General features: G+C 36.1%; 2 protein-coding genes across 2 annotated transcripts; both read right to left on the bottom strand.

The window, feature by feature from the left end:
• Positions 1-1,879: 1,879 nt before the first annotated feature.
• Positions 1,880-2,824, bottom strand: LOC126079891 (olfactory receptor 5I1-like). The gene has a single exon (XM_049891249.1). The coding sequence runs from the start codon at positions 2,822-2,824 to the stop codon at positions 1,880-1,882; it is 945 nt and encodes a 314-aa protein (XP_049747206.1).
• A 7,868-nt stretch (positions 2,825-10,692) lies between these two features.
• LOC126080345 (olfactory receptor 10AG1-like) lies at positions 10,693-13,178 on the bottom strand. The gene is made up of 2 exons (XM_049891595.1): positions 12,229-13,178; positions 10,693-10,762 (listed from the first exon to the last, which is right to left on the bottom strand). Exons 1-2 carry the CDS (start codon positions 13,170-13,172, stop codon positions 10,693-10,695), a joined length of 1,014 nt encoding a protein of 337 aa, XP_049747552.1. The 5' UTR covers positions 13,173-13,178.
• Between the last annotated feature and the right edge of the window lie 2,345 nt (positions 13,179-15,523).

Here is a 15,523-nt window from a genome sequence, read left to right as displayed (position 1 = left end):
ACCCAGGTGCCTCGGAAAACAGACCTGGCAATCTACTTCCAAAAGGCCACAACCATTGAAAACTCTATGTAGTGAAGCTCTACTCTGAAACACATGATGTTGCCATGAGTCAGAATTGACAGCAATCAGTATGGTTTGGGTTTTGGTAGAAAAGTAGCATAAGCCATGTGGAAAGCCGAAAAGATGATAGCCACCTCATACCCAGAGTCATGGTGTCATCTACGTAAGTGCTTCCACTTGAACACATTGAAAAAATACCGACACCCTCTATTGTCAGTCAGTCCCTTCTCTGAAAACATTTATATTTTCCTGTAAGAGATATAATCTCTTTTCTTGAGTACGAAAAGACAGTGGTGTATCAAAAATGAGATTTTTATATGCAGCTTTATACTTTCCAATACAAATGTTATCACATGCTTGTATGTGTTAATAGTTTGGAGCAATGAAAAGCTGTGTTGAGATATAGTATATCTAATCTTGCTCTCTGTGGCTGGCATGATCCTCTACAACCTTGGCTAAGTAAATCTGAAACTTAATCTAATATTAAACAGTACCATTGTCTTTGTAGCTGGATGTGAGTGTGTTCTCTTCCAAATTAAGCAACAGAAGTGCTCAGGAGAACCACTGTTGGTCAGAAATCTCAAGAAAACCTCCAGGGAAAATTGATAATGGAAAGAAATCAACAATTGATAATTGACTTTGGCTACATCTTGCAGGTTTTTACAACAAAGAGTACATGGATTTAAACATACCTTTCAATGCTGACATTTCTAGAACACAGATTATAAAATTCATTATTATGCAATAATAATCATATATAGAAAAACATCAGTTACTGAAATACATTTCCCAATAAGCACGTGGTTGAATTTCCATTGTCAAACGCCTTTTCCTGGGTTTTCTGCTCTGCTCTATGGGTTGACTTCCTCATGAGGATGCAGGCAGGACCCTGTGAGGCATCAGCACTTCTTCTGTTTCTGAGATGCTGTAGGAGGATGATTTACACCGTCAGTAATACTTTGGTGTAGAAAAAGGTAGCAGAAAAAAGGAAAAACAAATGTTTTGTGTTGTAATTAACCTATTGTTCCACTCCCACTTAAAAAAAATTCCCAAAGTAGTTTGGAGTGGATTGGACACAGAAGGTTCTCTGCAAGGAGCTGAACTGCTATTCAGCAAACTGGGATTTGATTTTTCTGTTACTGCTTTCCTAGAAGTCCTGCTTCTCACTATCTCATTGCATGATACGCCTTTATTAATGAAGGTGAGCATATTGTATAAACATATACACACAATAACTAACATCTGTTCAGTGCCTAAAATGGCTTAAGCACTACTCTCAGCACTAACGCACTTTATCATTCAACAACCAGTGACGTGGTTACTGTATTCTCCCCATTTTCTCATATGAGGAAACCAAGGCACACATAAATTAAGTAGCTTGCTCAAGGTGCTATTTGTTAGTCGGGCACAGAGTTGACATGTAAACCAAAGCAATCTGGCTCCTTCTGTCATTCAGTAATCTACCCCTGTATATGAGATATTCTGCTTTTTTTACAGCACACACGCGCACACACACACAAAAAACAATGTATTTACTGTAGGTGTTAAGACAGCCGGATGCAACCTGTTTGAGCATGAAACCCAAGCTAGAAACATTTAAACACTAGTCTGATTTATTTAGTGGCAATTGTAACACTTTTAAACGTAGTCTTATATACTGGGGTTATGAAATGCTTTTGACTGTGTATAAAAGAAAATGCATTTAGCTGCTTGGTAAAATCCCTTGTGTGAGGAGTTGTGTGTGTACTGGTAAAATGATTGCAGTTTCCCAATCAGAGTTTATAATTGGGGAATTGGTGAGTCCCCGGAGCTTAACGTCTCATGAGGAATCTGTCTTTGATCTTAGAGCTTTCTTAGCTGCATCTTTTACATCTTTGTTTCTCAAACTGTAAATCAGTGGATTTAGCACTGGGATGACAATGGTGTAGAACACCGAGATGATTTTATCAGTGTTGGGAGAATACAGGGAACTGGGCCTTGAGTAAATAAAGAGTAGAGTCCCCTGATAAATGACCACAGAAGTCAGGTGTGAGGCACACGTGGAGAAGGTTTTCTTCCTCCCACTGGAAGAGCGAATCTTTAAGACTGAGAAAAGAATGAAATAGTAGGAGATAACGATGATGAGGAAGCAGATGATTTCCACGGAGCTGCCATATGTGGAGAGGAGCCACTCATTAACTGAGGTGTCTGTGCAGGAGAGCTTAAGCAGTGGAGGGAGGTCACAGAAAAAATGACTAATCACATTTTTGTCACAGTATTTCAGAATAAAAGCAAAGGATGTATGAACCAGGAAGCTTACGTTGCCACCAATATAGGACAAGACAATCAGCCATACACAGGTGCCCCGGGACATCACAACTGCATACAGCAAAGGGTTACAGATGGCGACATAGCGATCATAGGCCATGGCAGCCAAGATAAAGGATTCTGTATCTGCAAAAGTACAGAAAAAATAGAACTGCAGGGCACAGCCATAATAGGAAATGGATTTGTTCTCTGAGAGGAAGTTGACCAGCATTTTGGGAACAATGGCTGAGGAATAACAAAGGTCTACAAAGGATAGGTTACTGAGAAAAAAATACATGGGGGTTTGAAGACGGGAATCTATTCTGATTAACATTATCAAGCCAATGTTCCCCATTAGAATCACAGCATACAACATCAGAAACACCAGGAATAGGACAATCTGCAGTTCAGGGCATGTTGGAAACCCTAATAGAACAAATTCAGTCACCAAGGTGTAGTTTCTTTCTATCAGTTCCATATTATTATTTTTTTCCTGTTTTGAGAATCCTAATATCCTAAAACATTATAATCATGAAAGAGAAATAAAATTAGATGTAATCATAAATTAGTTTGATTGTTCAACAAACCATCAGTCAGATAAAGAAACCAAAGAAACTTCTCTTCAAATACAAAATTTGAGAGATGTATTTCAGAATTCAATAGCTGTTAAATTCCATTGTCACAAGTTTTATTTAATTTCTTTCATTAACGACTATTTCTTCCAATGGACAGTTGGCTCCACAGTACAGAGGGCATGTTACAGTTTGCTTACCTTTTTGTACCTGAAATGTTTAACACTATAGTTACAAGATTAGATGGATTAATGAATGGACTGAGGATTGTATAAAGGACAGAAGAAATATCAATATTTATTAAACAGAAAACGACTTGTAGAACATGCCTTAGAATGAGGAGAATTATGGAGGCATTTGCTTTTTCTCTCAAGAAATTATAGTCAATGGATAGAGTGGTATAATAAAACATACACCAGCTAATTGTTTTTTGTACCTATTTCTTATTAATATAAAGTAACGTAATATTAGTGAAATAAAACCAATGTCACTAATTACCTACCATGAGTATATTTTTAAAAGAAGTTAGGGTAATTCTATAAATCCTGTGTTAGCCAAGCTGATTAAATTTGTTAAATATATATCGTTCCATCAATCACAATGCCCAGCTTCCAATGAGCACAGAATGGATATTAGTTGACGAAACAAGTAAGTAGAAACCCTGCTGGTGTAGTTAGTTAAGTGCTACAGCTGCTAATGAAAGGGTCAGCAGTTCGAATCCACCAGGTGCTCCTTGGAAACTCTGTGGGGCAGTTCTACTCTCTCCTATAGGGTTGCTGGGAGTCGGAGTCGACTCAATGGCACTGTGTTTGTTTTTGGTTTAAATAAGTAAGTAGACACACACAAAAAAAATGTTCCAGTTACTTCAAATGAAATAAAATCATTCTATATGTCCTTCTCACTGAAATATAGTTAGCCGCTATTACTTTTTATGTTTTTATAATTCAGGGTGTTTATACTGAGAAATCTGTCAATCAGTTTTCCTGGGGTTTCAGAATACTTCTAACAGTAGAAAGAATTTTAACTTAACCTGGAACAGTAAGAAATTTGAAGCTAACCTTGAAGGATGGACTTGAAAAATATATGAAAACAAATGAGCAAAGCATCCAATGAGCTATGTTAGTGTTGCCACAGAGATCCCAAGAAGGGAATTAAAAATGTTTTTGGGTCACTAGCTCATTACATGTGTAAAAACTCAGTGATGGTGCTATCAACTTTATCTCATTCAGTAACTAAAACCATCCTATGGCACAGACACAGAGAATCTATTGAGAATCAGAAGGGTTAATTACTTGTTCAATGTGTGGTCACGTTATTGTATCCAAGAGTGGGAATGAGATGCAGCACTACAGCAAGACAGCAGTTAACTTACTCTTAGTTCACCTGTTTTCAATATAATGAGGTTATTTAGAAAAGATGAGACCTCTGCTTTAGACTTAGAAAAAATATGGTTGGAATTCTATCTTGACTACAAGAGTACTGTGGGATCTTGAGCAAATTAATATAAATTATATTATTTATACATATGAATGATAACAAATATCTCACAGGGTTGCTGTACTAATCAAATAAAAAAAAAATGATCTCCCTGTCCACCTACCATCCAACCATCCATTTATCTACTTACCTACCTACATACTTACCTATCTGTCCATCCACGTAGTTACTTTTCAGAGTGGCTGACACAGGAAAACATCAAAAACTTGTCTCAGTAGCCACACTGCTCTCACTTAATCATATTTATGACTAGAGCTGTAAGCCAAGGTTTTATTAATAATGGCTAGCATTTATATAGTGATTGTTAGCTTCAAGGTGATATTCTAAAGACTGCATATATCTTATTCAATTGTCACAACAAAAATAACCAAGGTTTGATCTACATACTATTATTATCATTTTTCTCTTACAAATAAGGGAACTAAGACACTTGGGATTTGAGAGCTAGGATGTAATAGAGACAGCACTGGAACCTAAGAGCCTGCATCCAAAGCCTTATGATACATAGACAGGCTCTTTCGTCGATAGATCGTCATTATTCATTTTTTTATTTTGGATGAGAAACTTAAAGCTTAGCATAATATAAGGTCTTGTAGTTGGTAGCTGCAAATTAAAATTCGTATGTGTCCAAAGTCAAGGTCTGTGACAGTAACCTTGAGGGTGATTGGACTATGAATAATGTGGCCACCATAAGACAGGGTGCGGGACGTAGTGAAGCTGAGGGAAGGAATAAGTGGCTTACATATTTACTGAACAGAGCACATACTTCTGGAAACTTCACATTGATCGTTCCTTCTTATAGTCTAAAAATATTTCATCTACACAAAGGGGAGAGGGAAGTAAAGAGGTAGGTATTAAGTATAGTGGTAGGAGAAGACAGCAGTCCTGAGATTCTTGTTTTAAACAGAAATTAACAAAAAGATCCAATCAATATGCTTTGATTCACTATTTTTTTCCCCAAAGATATCGCAACACAATCTTAAGATAGACAATAAACTTAAATTAATTCAAAATATCAGGGAACCAGTCATGCTTCAGCTCTCTTATCTGTAATACATATGTAAAAGCTTTTTTAAATGCTTTACATTTACAAAGAAGTTGCATCAGAAAAGGTGATGTACGATGCATTACCGTGTGGGTACAGTACTGACAGATAAAGGTCCTTTTCCACATTTTTGAACATAAATCAATGGTTCTTTCTCTTAGGTCCATGAAAGCCAATTTATGCACCATTAAAACCACTCTAGTAGCCACAGAAGTTACTTACCAAGGAAAGAACTGTTTTCCAAGAACCTGGCTGAATACTTTTGTCAATAGATCCAAGGGCCTTTAAATACATTCTCATGGCATTGGGGACCTAACAATTGAAGGGTTCCAAACATGCTCATTTTAAAGAGAAACCTGGAGAATAATTAGCAGGATTATTGACATTGTGTTAGGTTTTTTTTTTTTTTAATTAGTTGCATAATTAATTATTAGATAACCACTGTTAACATCAATTTGAATAGTAATTTTAATTCTTACTAATTTTGAGATTATTTTTAATGATACTTAGAATTCTACAAAAGACCTATTTTAAGGGGTGCTTTTTTTTGAAAATAGTTCAAATATTAAAAAATGCGATGATTGTCTTTTAAATTTGGCAAGCAAAAACAAAAATAACTAATATTTTATTAAATAAAATGATAAAATGTTAGCTATCAATAAAAAGAGTGGAAAATTTTTTCATCCAATTCAAATAAGAATTCATAAAAAAGAATCTAATCAACATTCTATAATTGGAAAAATAAAATACTTATATTTAACAACTTATTGAATGGATTTCAACATCACTTTGAATACTAGAGATCAGGAGATTGGGTGGACAAGTACTGTCAGAAGAGTCTATATTAAGGCTTTGTCTTGGAGTTTGCAACTAACATGATATAGGAAATCATCAGGAAAAATATATGTTACTATCACTAAAATATCTAGAATATACATCTTGAACCTTAAAAATCAGAATTTCCTGGATACTACTCTTTCATTTAAAAGGTGCTCAGCTGAATAATTTCAAAATGCTTTCTTTGTATTACAGAACCTACAGAGTTTTACATCTTTCACACACTAGATGTTACCAGGGAAAATTACCCAAACACAAAATTAGTAAGCAAGTTTCTTCAAATCATCAAAAATTCCCTAATCTTTCAGTGTTCTTAGAGATCTTTGGCACAACCCAGATCTTTCATGAGGCTAGACAATGCTCTGTTTCTCAGTCTGTAAATATCTTTTTCAAATTTGCTTATTTTCATTTAAGCCACTCTTCTGTTACTTTGATAGGTTGATATCACATGTCCGTATGCACATGATACTCTTATACTTCAAATCCAAGTAAACCATCATCAAACAAAAAGCCCCGACCTCTGAATTTCCCTTCCCTTGGTGTCAATACCTCAATAGGTTGAACTGGTTTTTTAATTAATTAAAATAAAATTGAATTAATATTGAACTCATGTTTTTGACAAGTATCAAACTAGCGAAGGCTAATGGTAATTTTCCAATAAATAAATACTGGAGAAGCTGTAAAAGTAAGAGAAAAAATGATATTTCTAAGAATTAGCAAAAAAAATTTGTAAGAGGAGAGGTTCTCTTTCTGGGTGTATAGCTTGTTAAGATATTGAGACCAACTCCCTTCCTGGAAAAAAAAATAATAATAATGCAGAAAGCTACTTTAAATCCACTCAAAAACAGAAGTGAACTGACAAGTTATTTAGTTACCATTAGAGCAAGGATCAAGAAGAAAATACTCTCATCACTTTATAATGTGTAAATAATACAAATATTTGGAGCCATAAGTTAAAATGAATCTAATGAACATTGCAAAAAAACCCAGACCCAGCTCAGCTACAAATCTGCCTTGGAAGTACAGCTAGAAAGCTTCTTAGAAGCAACGATGGTGAGACTTTGAGTCACATACTTCGGACATGTTATAAGGAGGGACCAGTCCCTGGAGAAGGACATTATGTTTGGTAAAATAGAGGGTCAGCAATAAAGAAGACCCTCAGTGAGTTGGATTGACACAGTGGCTACAACAATGGGCTCAAACATAAAGATTGTGAGGCTGGTGCAGGATGGGGCACTGTTATTTGTTGTACATAACATCAACATGAGTCAGAACCGACTCAACGGTACCTAACAACATTATCTTGTATCCAGAAAAAAATATCCCTCAAAACTTTGTTACGAAAAAAACCTCAGATCACAAAGGACTTCACTGGTGAATTACAAATATTTTGGAAATAAACTGTATCAAATTATACAAAATTGTTCAGAGAATAGAGACATACAGAATACTCACTTGTTGTAGAAGGACAAAATAACCCTAAAAGGGAACTTGAGAAGGACTTTCAACAACATCAAAAAAGAGACATACAAAAAAATCAAACCCATTACCATCAAGTAGATTCTGACTCATGGCAACCTCATGTGTGCCAAATAGAACTGCACATAGAGTTTTCAAGGCTGTGATCTTTCAGAAGCTGATCACCAGTCAGGTCTTCTGTGGCATCTCTGGGTAGGTTCAAACCACCAACCTTTTGGCTAGTAGTTGAACTCTTAAATGTTTGCACTCCCCGAGGACTTTTTAATATATGAATATTGCTACAGAATTTGCACATATGTCTGTGAAGCCGCCTCTTCTAGGAATGTAAGAGACTCTGACCTACCTGAAAAAATCTAGCACTTTTAACATTTCAGAAACGTGTTAATTCATATACAGATTGCAAGAAAAAACAACAAAACTCACATAATTATATTATTTTTAATTTTTGTTTCTTATATTATTTTATTTGTATATATAAGTGTATATATAGGAGTTCTTGGATGTTTAGTGCTAGAATACTAGCCTAAAGGTAGTCAGTTCAAACCCACCCAGAGGTACCTTGGAAGTTAAAATCCCATTAACTTCAAAAGATAAATCTTAGGCATATGAATCTTGTATAATCTTACTCCAACAGCAGAAAAAAATGACAGTATAGAGGAAGGAGAGTAACGGCACTATAGAGTAACAAGATGTAAACAAGTTTACCAAAATTTTAATATATAAATGATGTATAAAAGACAATGCATAAATGGTCTTTGTCAAAGCAATAGAAGAAGCAATCCTGTGTGTGTATCAACAATCATCCAATTTGGATGTAGACAGGAACACACACATATTTTCTTCTTTATTAGACATGTATGTCTGAGGATGAGTATATTAAATCCACCCTTACAATGAAAGAGAGAACCTCAATATTAAAAAAAAAAAAAGGTCCAACAAATTATATATTAGATTCCTCATATGTGGCCAAAAAAACTAAAACCAGACCTGCTGCTATCAAGTCGATTCCAACTCATAGTGATCCTATATGACAGAGCAGAACGGCCACATAGGATTTCCATAGTGTGACTGGTGGGTTCGAACTGCTGACGTTTTGGTTAGCAGCTAAGCTCTTAACCACTGGGTCAGTCACCAGGACTCCACTGTGTGGTGAGAGGTCAGTAAATGACACCATCGAGAAAGCTGAAACAATATAAAATTCAGCGGAAAAAAAGATATGATAAATGAAAGTAAATTATAGGTTTTTCTTCAAGAAATTATGTATAGAGAGTAAATTATAGGTTTTTCTTCAAGAAATAATGTATAGAGATCTTAGTGGCAATCATGAGCTAGTCAGTGAATCATATAATCAGGAAAGGTTATAATAATTGTCACCTTACTAATTGTAAATGTGATGAAAAAATTAGTTAAATGATTTGTTCAAGATATTAGTAATAAAAAGGTTAAAAATTAGTTATCTGAACTACTGGGATAGCATTGTCTCATAACATTGTGATATACCTTTATTAAATTAAAAAAATTTACCACCAAAACTGCCACCATAATCGTCATTTCTGTCATCTCTACCAACATCATCATCATGGACTATGTATCAAATTCTTGTAACATATAAAATATTAAATGAAAAATGATGTATGCATTTTTTCTAAATTTTATTCATATTGTTTTTTGAGAATATACACAGCAAAACATACTACAATTCAACAGTTTCAAAATGTCCAGTTTAGTGACATTGATTATATTCACCCTCATTTTCTGAGTTGTTCCCCCCTCATTAACATAAACCTACTACCCTCAAAGATTCTTATCTAATCTTTCGAGTTGCTGGTATTATTTTGATCCCATTTGAACAGTTGTTAAAATAGCTGAATGCTCAAGGCGGACCTTTTTTAGTAGCTAAGTTAAACTATATCCCATTTTAAGATGACTTCAGGGGACATTTTTGGTTTAAGGTTTAAAGTTTATCTCAGGGTAATATTTTCAGGGATTCATCCAACATTAGTGGCTCCAGGAAGTCTGGAGTCCATGAGAATTTGAAACTCTGTTCTGCATTTTCCCACTTTTGATCAAGATTCCTCCATGGAATCTTCGATCAAATATTCAGTGATGTTTGCCAGGTACCACACAGTTCTGTGCTCATGCCAAAGGAGGCAATTGTTCATGGAGGCAAATAGCCACACATTCCATATCCTCCTTCTATTCTTGACTCTTCTTTTTCCTCTGATATCTGAAGTGAATAGAGACTAATTGCTGTGCCTTGGATAGCGGCTTGCAAGCTTTTAAGACCCAAGGCACCATACAATGAACTACGAAGTAGAACAGATGCACTGAACATGTTATTAGGCCAGTTAACTGGGATGTCCCATGAAACCATGACCTTATACCTCCATACCAAAGAACCAAGTCCTCTGAGGTGTTTGGTATATGCATATAAGGTGTTTAATATATGCATTTTACTTCCATAAAGAAACAAATAAGTATATAAATGTAGGGCATCATGTCAGATGGCAGAAGATGTAAATAGCTTGATGAAGGAGAAATATAACTACAATAGAGGAACTAAAATTGTCTTGTATATATGTGTACAATCATAACTAACTTATGGAATGTCACAATTAGAAATTCTCAGGGACAGATGTACTGAATAATATCTTTATGTGAGTTGTTGATTGGAGGATCTGGAGTTGGCAGGATGGGCATTAATGGCTCTGTTGACAGATGGTCACTTTTCTTGATAATGCCAGTTAAAAAATTTACTAATTTCAATCACTTTAGAAAGGACTAAATTTTGCAAACATCAGCCAAATATATATAATCATAATGGTGTGGACCATGGGGATTCAAGAAATAAATTCAAACTTTTTCCTCCTCTTTTATCTCATAGGCTTTTTTTTTTTTTTTTTTAAATCTGAAGTGCTATAAGAGTTGCTGTTTGGAGTGCGGTGATGAAAGGGATGTAATAAACCAGAGCATTAGGCCATAATTGCTAAAAAGAACATAGAAATATGTGGAAATTTAACTGGTTGATGTGAGTAGGGGTCTTCTGTTACATCGTGTGCTCTGGCAGGAAGTTACGAGGGTGAGAATTAAGTGTATGTAAGCTTTCTTTTGCAAATGTGATTTGGATCACTCTACATAGGGGGTATTGGTGGTTTGGTGTTAGAATTCTTGTCTTCCACGCAGGAGACTTGGGTTCAGCTCTTGGGCAATGCACCTCCACCACAGCCATCACCCATCTGTCAGGGTAGGTTTGAATGTTACTACAATGCTGAGCAGGTTTCAGTGGTGCTTCTAGACTGAGATGGACTGAAAAAAAGCCTGGCTATCTTCTTCTGAAAAATCAGCTAATGAAATCCCTGTGGATCAGAGTGGACTGATCCACACAATCAATCATGCAGATGGGATAGGAACAGGCAGTGTTTCTGTCCATTGTGTATGGGGTCGCCATGAGTCAGGCTGACTGGACAGCAGGTAACAACAACAGTCCCACATGGGTGCAGAGTAGGTTTAATAAATATGCTCTCAATGCTCATTGATGCTCTAAAATCTCTAGATTTACCCAAAAGATTGAAGTAGGAGATAGCAGTATCCATTTATCCACGCACTCAGTTAATTACTCAACAAACACTCATTTGCCATTTACTACTATCCAGCCAGAAACAATACAATGGGTTTTCTTCTATTGTCCAGTGTCTCTGATATAGAATCAGAAAAGAATTTTAGCAAATACAAGTATGAAAATTTAGCCAACTAATTAAGGCAACTAATCTTGTATACTTGCAAGAATATTTAAGCTAAACATTTTAATAGCTTGAATTTTGTTCTTAGTTTTAATAAAGAAATTGTAGAAGAGATCACAGTATTATTTATACAACAAGATTATTGTATAGATATGGAACAGTGAAGTTAGATCAGTTTTTCAAGTATACACTTAAGCACAGTAAACTTTAAGCTAGGTATCTCAAAGCACCTCCTAAGCTGGAAGTGATTGACTTGTCAATGCGGAAATGTAGAGATTTGAGATATTTCATAACTGTGTGACACACACTTAAAATGTTAATAACTAAGCTCATCATACTGCTTTCAAAATGTAGTGAAATAAACACAGCAGAACATTTGCCAATTCAACAAATTCTACGTGCATAATTGAGTGACATTAAATATATTCTTTATGTTGTACAGACATTATCGTTACCATTTTACAAATTATTCCACGCCATTATCATAAATGCAGTGCCTCCTAGGTAAAAATTCTTTTCTCCCTACTCTCGTAAGTGAGGTCATAAAACATTTGTCTTTGTGCAACTAATTTATTTCATTCAGCACAAAGTTTTTAAGTTTCATCTATGTTGTGTTGTGTTACAGAACTTTATTTCTCTTTGGGATCGAGCAATATTAAATGTAACACATTCATCTGCTGATGGACACTTAGGTTGTTTCTACTTATCATACTTTTTTTTAAGCAATAATTTTCTCAGGGTGGCAATGACATCCTTATTTCTAAGGCTGTATATCATGGGATTAAACATCGGAGTTAGTATAGTGTAGAAAAGAGATAGCAGTTTGTCCATTCCTGCAGAATGATAGGACTTGGGTCTTAAGTAGGTGATAGTAGCAGATCCAAAGAATAAAACCACAACCAGCAGCTGGGAAGAACATGTGGAGAAGGCTTTAGCCTGTCCTGAGGCTGTTGGCAACTTTAGAACGGCAGAAATGATTTTGCTGTAGGAGGCAAGTATCAACATAAAAGGGACAGCAGCAAACAACATAGTTACGGCGTAGACAGACATCTCATGAGCAGAAGTGTCCCCACAGGCCAGCTTGGTAATGGGGGAGATGTCACAGAAGAAGTGGTTAATTTGGTTACAATTGCAAAAATGCACAGAGAAAACTGTAGCTGTTTGCCCTATCTGGACTGGGATGCCAATGATCCAGGAGCCAACTGCTAGCTGGACACACATCTTTTGGTTCACGACTAGAGGGTAGTGCAGAGGGTTACAAATGGCCACATAGCGGTCATAAGCCATCACTGCCAGGAGGAAACATTCAGTGGCCCCCAGCATAAGAAAGAAGCACATCTGGGTGGCACATTCCAGCACAGAAATGCTTCTGTCCTGAGTCCAAAGATTCACTAGCATCCGGGGGAGAGTGACAGTTACATAAGAAATTTCCGATAAGGAAAAATTTGCCAGGAAAAAATACATGGGTGTCTGTAATGCAGGATCAAGTCTGATTAGTATTATTATGAGGCTATTTCTAATTATAACAATTATGTAAATGATGGAGAACACTCCAGATAGAAACCCTTGGAGATGTGAAAGATCAGAAAATCCCAACAGTACAAATTGCATCACTGTAGAGACATTACCTTCAGCTTTTTTCACTTCACATTTCATCTGTTGGAATGATAAAATCAGAAGTACAAGTTATTTCACTTTTCTTGGCTTTGTACTCTCACTTGCAAACTGTGGGTGGCATGTCTTACAATTTTTCCAATTCTCTATAAGAACAATTCCTATAAATGACAGTTGCTCTAAAAAGATGATCAAGTGTGTTCTTAAATTCTTGTTCAGTAGATCCATACGAAACATTTTTTTTTTCTTTCTGCTATGGGTATTCTTGTATTTCCTTGTTTCTTTGATCACATACATGATTGTAAAGTTTGCTGTTCGCCTAACCCCTGAGGGAGCAGGAGAGCAGTGGGATGCAGACCCCATATTCTCATAAAAAGACCAGACTTAATGGTCTGACTGAGACTAGAAGGACCCTGGTGGTCATGACCCCCAGACCCTCTGTTGGCCCAGGACAGGAACCATTCCCAAAGCCAACTCTTCAGACAGGGATTGGACTGGACAATGGGTTGGAGAGGGATGCCAGTGAGGAGTGAGCTTCTTGGATCAGGTGGACACTTGAGGCTATGTTGGCATCTCCTGCCTGGAGGGGAGCTGAGAGGGTGGAGGGGGTTGGAAGCTGGTGAAATGGACACAAAAAGAGAGAGTGGAGGGAGGAAGCGGGCTGTCTCCTTAGGGAGAGAGCAATTGGGAATGTGTAGCTAGGTGTATATGTTTTTGTGTGAGAGACTGACTTGATTTGTAAACTCTCACTTGAAGCACAATAAAAATTATAAAAAAATAAAGTTTGCTATTCATCTAAACCCTCAAAATCTCAAAATCTGGAATCGTATTCAATGATAGCAATTATTCCATTTGTTTTTAGTTGGCATGCTTTCCTCTCAATTCTGTTTCCCAATACTATCAATTGAAAATTAAATTCATTGTGGGAATAAATACTCTGTAAGTCATCTATCCTCGTTTTGAACCATTTAAACGTAGTTATTAGAAAATGGTGATTTTCCCATGATATCTCAAAAGTCACGTTTTCCTTTAACATACTACAAATTGAGGCTATTTTATTATAAAACATGATGATGAGTTAACCACCAAATATTATGGGCTGACATTTAAACTTTAAATCTGTGCTTCTATTTCAATGTAAGGTCTGTGAAGTCAGAAGTCATCATTTTTATTTACATTTTGTAGTCAGGCATAAGTTAGAGACAAGTTCACCCAGCTTTCATGCTCAAGAAAACAATTTTAAATAGAATGTCCACTTCTTTATTCCTCACACATACCCGTTCTTTAAGAGTAACATTAACTACAAATGATCCATATTTTCCCGAATCATCCCATGTTCAGTAATTGCTGTCTTCCTGCCGACCTCGTTTGTGCCGTTCAGTCTTCTCTCTCGCAGGCACTGCATTTTGCGCACGCGTGTTAGATTGTGACTGTGAATTTATATTACGTACTTTTCTTACCCCTCTTCCTACATTATAAGCTTCTTAGAGAATTCAGTACATTTTTCTATGCAATGCATAGCATTTTATTCAACGAAACACGATTCATTAATATCCATATCACAAGAAAACCGAACTCTTTGGCTTCGAGTTGATTCCAGCTCTTAGCAACCCTATAGGATGGAGTAGAACGGTCTTATAGGGTTTCCAAGGTGAGAACTTTACAGAAGCAGACTGCTAGTGGGGTCCAACTGCCGATCTTTTGTTTAGCAGTCACATAAGTTGGTTTAATAACGTATTTGATAGATTATATAAAAAAATCAAATGGATTGAATCTTTAGAATAATTTCCAAGTAGTAAGAATGCCGCTCCTACCTAAATGTGACCTGACTCTCACCATTACTAAAGGATCTAATCATGTTTCTGTTTTTTTTGTGTGTGTGTTAAAGAATAATACTCTTTTTTATCCACTCTTAAAATATTAGTACATTGCCACATTGTTTTCAGTATTGCTTGATAACTTCTATAATATGTGTAAATTAATTTGCAAGTAAATACAAATGGTTGTTTTTTGGTGGTTAGTTGCCTTTGAGTTCATTTTAACTCATGACGACCCCATGTGGTCAAAGTAGGACTGATCCATAGAGTTTTTAAGGCTATGACCTTTTGGAAGCAAATCGCCAGGCCTATATTCCAAGGCACATCAGGGTAAATTCAAAGTGCCAAACATTTGATTAGTATTCCAGCACTTAACTGTTCCAATCTCCCTGGGATCCATCAATAGTGATTAACTCCTTGCAAAGAGGAGACTCACCTATAACTACAAACTAAGGGTGTTAAGCGTGTATCATGTCCTAGAGGAGACACAATTGGGACAGTAGCAAAATTTGGACATTCTAGGGATTTTCTGTGACTAAGTAAAGGAAAAACAACCACTTACTGTAGCATCTACAA

Source organism: Elephas maximus, chromosome 7 (genome assembly GCF_024166365.1).
Source record: "Elephas maximus indicus isolate mEleMax1 chromosome 7, mEleMax1 primary haplotype, whole genome shotgun sequence".
NCBI classification, from domain to species: domain Eukaryota; kingdom Metazoa; phylum Chordata; class Mammalia; order Proboscidea; family Elephantidae; genus Elephas; species Elephas maximus.
This window is presented reverse-complemented; position numbering and strand designations above follow the sequence as displayed.